Source organism: Gymnoscopelus microlampas (assembly GCF_963454915.1).
Source record: "Gymnoscopelus microlampas genome assembly, chromosome: 11".
NCBI lineage: Eukaryota > Metazoa > Chordata > Actinopteri > Myctophiformes > Myctophidae > Gymnoscopelus > Gymnoscopelus microlampas.
This window is the reverse complement of record NC_139948.1, coordinates 41,135,319-41,143,692: the sequence shown is the minus strand read 5'-3', so window position 1 is coordinate 41,143,692 and position 8,374 is coordinate 41,135,319. Positions and strand designations below refer to the sequence as shown.

The window sequence follows — 8,374 nt, the reverse complement described above, 5'->3', positions numbered from 1 at the left end:
TTCAGTACAATATAGATTTTATTAGTTCACTAAGATTGAATACGAAATAAAAAGCAGATTGGCTTTTAAATGATTCACAATTCAGTAATGATGGAGTTGCCAGGTTCATCATGTCAACACAGTTTAAGAATGTTTTTCCATGGTGTGACAGCTCCAAGCTCTGACCCGGTAGGTCAACAAAAGCAGAAAAAAAGCCACCAAGGCCTAAGATCACTTTTCACTCAAAATGTAAATTCTGATTTAATAACCAAGCGCATTTACCCTTGTGTTCATCAGATTTGGGTATGATAATCTTTCAATTACAAAAACTATTTCCCTCCAATATTCGAGTATAGCTCCAACCCATTTGCTGGCAGCGGAAAGTGAAATAACCCCTCCAACCCCGAACAGTGACACAGACAGACAACCGTGTGTGCGTGTACTGGGGTATCGTGCTGCTTGAAGGCCCCTTGTTGTACAGTAGAGATCATACCAAACTTTTGATTTACATATCATAAATAATCAGCATGTCCTATCCAAGTCCCGATCTGTACCTCACCTCCCGAGTGGATAAGCTTTACAAGTATTAAATCGTATAAATTTGTGACACACGGTTCTTTGTCTGGCACTCACATTTGGAAAAAAAAAAGTGGGAGATGGCCACCAAAATCAGAGAAAAAACAAACATGTCCAGCGTCATATCAAATCGATACCTGCCTCTCTCTTTGCGCCCATCAAGTGCAGAATCATAACAGTCTAACAGGAGTTCATTTCCTAAGGAACCATCTCTCATCTCAACAGTACAAACAGGGAATCAGACCAACGCACCAGAACTGCTTGGGGAATGTTTCATATCCTTTTATTTTTTCTTTATTTTTCATAGCAATGGAAAAATATAACCTTATACAAACTTCAGTTCAATTTTTTTTTTTCAAACAAGCAAAAATGGTGAGTGACCCTTTTCCCCAAAACCAAGTGCAGTGAAAGGACTACAACCAGCAGGGAACTGAAACAACTCAACTCAAGCACAAGGTGTCCAATTGGACAGGTTAATTGTGTATGGCTCAACGACGACATGGACCAACGGCTAACTGGATATCTCTCCCATGGCAGGCAGGCGTTCTGCCATGGACACCTGCCTATTCAGCCTATTAACCAAGCTAGACTTGCTAGTAATTTGGCACTCTCTTCTCCAGGCCCATTTCAGCCCTAGTACATAGGAGATTTATTAAGTGTTAAACATTTCCTTTTTGGGGGGGTAGAATTTAGTGCTCAGTTTCTTTTTTTTTTCTAAGAGCATTCCTGTTGGTTTTGAAATGTTAAAAAAAATTGGTGCTTAACTCTCCCGGACAACGCGGTCTGAGGCCTGGTGAGTCCCAACAACCGGGTCAGGTCAATCTACGAAGCCCACACACTGACAACGAGAAGCAACTTAGGATGCAGTTGAAATTAGAACTAAGAAATTAAAAAGAAAGAAAAAAAAATAAGGGAAAAAAAGATAAAAACCCAAAGGAAAAGAAGAAATGGGTGACTGATTTCCGTGGTGGTAAACAGGGTTCCTACTACTGCCAACACACTGTGCCTACATAGGCCTGCCTGTCTCCCTCAACTAGAAAAACAGCAGAACCAGTGCCCCGGTCTCTCCAGGTTTACTAGCTGATTTTAACTGACCATTCTATAAATGTATTCACTTATGTATTAGTTTTCAACTAGTGGAGGACAGGGCAGACAGGAGCTCACCCTCCTTCCACCACCCCATCACACCAGACAGACAACTTCTGCGGAGTGCAGGGGTGGCCAGCTGTGGGTTCTTGATGGGTAGAAGACCATTTAGAGAGAGGGTGGCCTCACCTCTCCCCCCGTCTGTCTGTCTGTCTGTCCTCCCAAGAGAAGACGAACCCAGACAGTTTGATTCAAGTTCCGTTTTTTTTTTTTAAAGTATCTACAAGAGTCCTTCTCCGGTTCAAACTCTGTCCAATTCAGACCATCTCTGCAATGTTGGGATTTGTGTGTTTTCTTTATTATTATTCAAAGTCCATAACCATAGAGTGCTTGGAAGAAGAGAAAAATAAAAAAAAGAATAGCAACAAAAATGAAGTAGTAGAGTAATCCACAGATCAGTCATAGAGCAACAAAGTCCAGAGAGTCCTGTTCCACTTGCTTCCTCATCAAGTGTTGATTCCAAAAGTCTTGCTTTTTTTTTCCGTATTGTGATATTGTCTTTTTTTCTCCTGTCGTTTTTGTTTCGACTCCAAAAACAACTGCCCCCTCCCCTCCCTCTGCCACCAGCCCTGTCATTATCATGTAGGTTGCTGGCAGTTGGTCTCTGGCGGTAGATGAGGATTGGTTGGTGACGTGTCGTATCGTAGCAGACTGCTATATGTTAGTTGGCTTGTCAGGACAGCGCTATACAGCTAGCCTAACAACAGCGAGGAGGAGGAGGAGGAGGGGGGTCAAGGGAGGAGGAAGGTTGGGATAGACTAATTTGACAGGAGGGGGCAAGTCCAGCTCTTCAGTGGGTCTTTTTTGGGATAGGTGTGTGTAGACCGAGTTCAAATACGTCAACGCAGAGGAGAAGTGTTTGATTGGGGTTGTTGTCCTAGTCAAGATACAGTTCAGTCCACAGGCCGTCAACAGAGGGTTTCACGGGAGGTCAAAGGGCTTTTGAAGGGGGCGGGGGTGGGATGGGGAGTCGCTGCTAGTCTGCCGGCGACTGCTGGAATTGTACTCAGAAGGTGGTGTGATGTCATTCATCTCTCGCTCGCTCACACGTTTCTCGCTCGTGCTCTCTCTCGTACGCTCGCTCGCTCTCACACACAGACACTCATCCCAGCGCACACTTCGCTTCTGCTTTGACCCGGCCACATGCGCGAAAGACAGAAGATTTAATTCCAGTGGGGCAAATTTTTTTCCTCATTGTTCACTGATGTCAATCTCTCTCTTCCCCGATAGTGCCACATCTAGATGGAGAGAAAGGACAGGACAGGTTGGAGTGAAAACAATAAAAAACACTAGATCAGGGCAACGTAGAGCAGCATTTGCTCTATTCAAATAGTGATGGTGCTACAAAAGAGCAATAATTGCCATCACTGCTTCAGAAAAATGTTACATTTCTCCATATTACAGATGTTCATTTAAAATCCATCAATCATAAAGGTTTCGAATACATTGAGCGTGTAGGTCTCAGATACAGTGGAAAGAGTTATGCATCAGACTCTCAGCGTGGTGCATGATTTTTCATCACAGACCAGACACAATGTAGAATGTTTTTCTACCAATATTACTAAACTTGAGCAATTTTTAAATGTGTTCTAGTGCAGACTGTGCAGAGAAACTACAGTCGAGGGCTAACTCCTAGGACCTACATGTTTTTCCAAAACTTGGCTTGTCCTGTGAAAGGGTCTACGTTTGATGGGTAAGGTCCAATAAAGTTCTGCAGTGTCAGACGTTTTTTCGCTGAATTGTCCTGTTCAGGACATCACATTTGCAAGTGGGATGTTTCTAAACACAGTAGCAGAGAGTACACTAGTTTAAGGGCTCCCTGGCGTGCACTGCTCTGCCATCTGGGCAGGGTATGCACTCCATTTAACACAGGCCTTGCAGACAGCAGTGTTCTAACCTGCCTGCTTTGAATGAGCTGTGAGAAGCCGTCTTCTCAATCAAAACAAAAAGGCCACATGGATGGCAGAGAACCAATCAAATGGGCAAACTCACGCCATCGGCGGCTATGTTTCGCCATTCCGGCATTGCCACTCAACATACCGTGTGAGCAAGTCTTTAGTCAGTGACTGTGATGTAACAGTGACTGGGCATTAATGCATTCACCGGTGAATGAATAGGATTGTGTGGCTTTAGACATGACCTGCCTACTAGCCTGAAGACTGTCCATTAAAGTAGTGTGTTTATCTATTTGATTAAATGCGAAAATATTTGTGAATATCCATTGAGTGCCTTCATGTGTGTGTCGCCACTGACCAGGCCTGGCTCTTCAGCTTGCGGAGCTCCTTGGTGGCCCAGGTTGCTAGGGTCTTTGTTTTAGAGGTCTTGGAGCGCCGTCCCTCCGTCAGTAAGTCGTTGATGAGAGGACGAACCTCTACCAGCTTCATCACGTCCTTACCAAACGCAGTGCACAGGTCACTGTAGAGACAGGGTGGAGGCAGGTAGCATGAGGACACATCATGAGGAAATTAGAGAAGCTTTACAAAACTAATTGGTTCCTCTCTAGCGTTTCAAAAATGATCAACTGAAAAAAAAATAAGTGACAATTATTTTTTGTAAATGCGTTGTTTGACAAAGCATGACATGCCCCCTAACACCCCTGCTACATATTACAGACGGTGAATTAAAATCAAGTAACCTTAAAGTGTGTGTGTAGGTCTCAGATAAAGTGGTAAGATTTATACATCAGGCTTTCAGCGTGGTGCATGATTTTTCTTCACAGACCAGACAGACATTCTTAGAAGCGTCACTTCACCTAGAAATCCCAATATTTTCCTCTGCGTGCACACCTCTCTTGCAATACAATGTTACATTTGGGCCAGACAGCCGACAAAATCAAACACAAGGCAGGCTTCACCTCCTTTCTGTATGCGTGAATCAATTTTGCCTCACTCATCATCACAACGTCTGACTCATAGATGGAGATTATTCATAACAATATGACTGACTCTATAGATGGAGGTGACTCCTCATAACAATATGTCTGACTCTACATATGTGACTTCCCATAAAAATATGTTTGACTATAGATGGACGTGAATCTTCACCGCATTAAATATAGCCAACGTGGGTAATGGCCTCTGGGAACATTCTACATTGGACAGTTTTTTTCCTCCCATCTCGTTCATAAATATATTTTACACCCGTTCTTGACTTGCGAGAGACCCACCCTTCCTCCATCCCCTTACCCTATGAGGCCAGCAGCGTTGGCCACCACTCCGTCCGAGTGATCCTCATCCTCCGCTATGTGGTGGATGAAAGACAGGATGAACTCCACCCGCGGCTGCACCAGCATAACATCAGCTGTAGGGACAAGAGAGCACCATGAAACCACTCAACAAGATCCACCAAGAAATGTTGCGCAAGTCTAACCATAGCAACAGCACTCAAAATTAGAAGTAGAGCCTGACCAATGCCACAATGACATTGTCAAAAAGTGCAACAACATTTAACTCGTAAACAATTAAACATAAAATTAAAAAGTATAAGCCTGCATGTTTGCAGATGCCAATGTATCTAATTACAACTGTACCACATGATTAAATTAACTTTAAATAGTTGCCGAGTCAAGATATGTGCAGACAGGGTTTTCATTAGATTTTCTTTATTGCTAGATTCTGCATAGCAGCAGAATGTCTTATTTAGGAAGAAATCTGATATGACCGTCGCTTGAAGGAAAAACTGTATCTTGATATCGTTTCTTTATGCAGCCCCGATGCTGAAGTGTGACCGGCACAAAAGGAATACAGCTACAGCATGAGAGACTTCTTTTTAAGCATACATTTGTGTGGGGTCCCGCAAAACCATAAGACTACAAGTAGACGGGCCCTGCCGTCTGAAGTCTCCTGGGTGAAAGAGACCCTGGGTTCAATCTGTGACGTCATAAAATCCACACTGTAGAACTCACGACAGGCAGAGGAACTGACGTCAGGAGGCCAGTGTGAGAAAGTTGACGTGAATACTGAGTACATTTCAACCTAGTGGCCGTGTGCATGTTGTGTTTAAAACCCATTGAGACCTGGAACGCATCTGTGCCACTTTAGATTTCTTTGGCTATTCAAAAATAGCAGATATACAAGCTCATAGCGCGGCACCGAGTGCAGCGCTATGAGCTTGTATATCTGCTATTTTTGAAAAATTGTGGGACATTTTTTTCAAAAAACTGTTAGGATTTAGAAAATGTCTAGAAGCGGCCTCAGGTCTTAATGGGATAAGGGAGTAAATGTAATCATGAGTGTCTTTCTTACGGTGCACATTCTCCTGGTCTCCCTTCAAGCCCTGGATGATTCCTGTGTAGGCCTCCAGACAACCCTCCCTCAATTCATTCAGGTAGTCAACCATGTCGTAGTCCGTCTAAACACACACACACACAGCACAAATTACATTGACAATAAATTAAACATAAATAATAATAATTACATAATAAGTTGCAATAAACACAGTAAAACAATTACATGTGTGCGTTTGCTCACATGGATGATAAAACTTCTAAGTAAACAGAGCGGGTGCAAAACAGAATAATAAACCTTCTGTTAACTTAAGAAGTCCATTTCCTTTTTTCTGAAATGTTAACCTGGGGCCTGGTCGTGTGCACTGCCTGCGTTTTTATGTTGGGTGTGTGTGCCTGTGTACGTGGTGAAACGTCAAAGAGGAAAAATAAAATCAACAAGTGAGTGTTACATTAACTTGTCCGACCAGACCTGGGCGGAATGATGCAGTGGGTGTATAATGGCGGCAATAATTTGCATAAGAATGGTAGGATGGGACATTGTGACAACATTTTAAACATAGCTCATCGTTTTCAGCACATTTCTTCCAATCAGGAAACACTGATTAGAAGCATATTTCCGGGGGATGCATGATGCCCCCTTCTTCCCACTAGACTAGTAAATGTGTCTATTGTTGTTTTACATCGTTTACGAGTGTGTTTATGCACCGATGAGTGAACAGAGCGAGAAAGAGCATATCGTTGCTGTCAGACAGAAACCTCTTATCTCCATATTCAATAACTTTGTGTTTTTTCGTAAATGATCAAAATTAGCAGGTCCACAAGCTCAAAGCGACGCATTTTGGGCTTGTTGATCTACATTTGAATCCTGAAAAGTAACAGTTTTGGACATACGAGGTTGCCACCCAACAGACGATATAGGCGTGTGTAGGTCTCAGATACAGTGGTTAAGATTTATACATCAGGCTTTTCAGCGTGGTGCATGAGTTATCATCACAGACCAGACATACTCGTTTATTCACGCTGCACCTGTGAACCTTGTAGGGCGTGCCGTGAGTCGTACCTTGTGCACCTGTGAGGCATGCTACAGCGTGTGTGTGTGTGTGTGTGCGTGCACACGTGTGTGTCCTACCTTGTCCACCTGGGCCTGTGAGGCTTGCTGCAGTGTGTCCAGGACAATGTCCAAGTATTTCTTGAACTCTCCTCCGATGGCCAGAGCGATGTCACCGAACGCCGACAGAATCTGGGGCTTCACTGACCGGTGGACATTCTCATTCTGCACACAGAATAAAAATGTACTACGTCAATAAGAAGAAGCTGTAGAGTATGTTTAAAAAGACTGCATCAAGCTGGAGGCGCGTTTTTTAACTAAATCCATAGTGATTAAATTCCAACATCCATTTATTTTACATTGTTGCATTTTTGTCATATTCTGCATTATATTCTGCACAAGGTGCTGTCCGGTGCCGTGGGAAAAAGTGAGTATAGGTCTCAGATAAAGTGGTAATGGTTTATCCATCAGGCTTCAGCGTGGTGCATGGTTTATCATCACAGACCAGACACACTTACACGGTTTGTTAGTATCATGATTATACTGGTGTTGAGAATGCAATGTATGAATTTGACAGAATTATATTATCTAGTTTTAAGTGCGTTTAACCCATTAAAATATGGGAAAGCACCCGTGTCATTTTATACTTTGGCTATAAAAAAATAGCAGATATACAAGCTCATGTAGATCTGTTATTTTAGAAAAATCTTGTGCAAATCTTTGAATATATTCATTTTTTAAAGCAAACAGTCTTTATATTTTTTGAGATGGTGGTCAGCGGCCAAATACATCCTTGACATGAAAGTTTGAGAACCACTGATCCTCACCCCCAGGTTTTCCAGCAGTAGCTGCATGATCTCGTCACAGAAAGGCAAGATGTTGGTCATCAGAGCTCTGCACAGGTCACACACCAGACCCACCGCAGCAAGACACACCTGGAACAACACAGCAGGTTAGAGGGAGGATCACAATCATTTTAACCACTTTTTCCATTTATATGTTGGCAATTAAAAAATAGCAGATCTACAAGCGAGCTTGTACATCTGCTATTTTTCAGGAAGTTTGAATAATGTTGAATTTTTTTAAACAAATCTTCTCTTCTGGGGGTCCCGGGGGCTCAAAACATTTTCAGATGGGGGTGGCCAAATATTTATCAATTTGGGGGGTCCTTGGCACAAAAAAGTTTGAGAAACCCTGTCCATGTTTCAACATTTAAGCTGTAATCCACAACTTTGTAGGGGGGAATAAAACGATATTTTATACAACCTGAATAGTAGTCTATGTTAATAATATAACTGCAGTGGTTGGAGGTGATATACCTGCTCATCTAAGTGCAGATCCTGTGGTCAAGTGGGACCAGTAATTGTTGTAAAGAGTTATTGCATGAAGCTCAAGGA

The 8,374-nt window shown here is 42.7% G+C and overlaps 1 protein-coding gene across 2 annotated transcripts in view; it reads right to left on the bottom strand.

Annotated features, from left to right (window-relative positions):
* The window catches only part of kpnb1 (karyopherin (importin) beta 1), a 28,614-nt gene continuing 20,240 nt past the window's right edge, over positions 1-8,374 (bottom strand). For both annotated transcript variants that reach the window (XM_084071378.1, XM_084071379.1), the window contains exons 17-22: positions 7,805-7,912; positions 7,059-7,202; positions 5,946-6,051; positions 4,887-5,001; positions 3,955-4,116; positions 1-2,939 (exon numbers count right to left, since the gene is read on the bottom strand). In XM_084071378.1, the coding sequence (XP_083927504.1) occupies position 2,939; positions 3,955-4,116; positions 4,887-5,001; positions 5,946-6,051; positions 7,059-7,202; positions 7,805-7,912 (636 nt within the window). In that variant the 3' untranslated portion in view covers positions 1-2,938. The remainder of the gene's footprint in view (positions 2,940-3,954; positions 4,117-4,886; positions 5,002-5,945; positions 6,052-7,058; positions 7,203-7,804; positions 7,913-8,374) is intronic.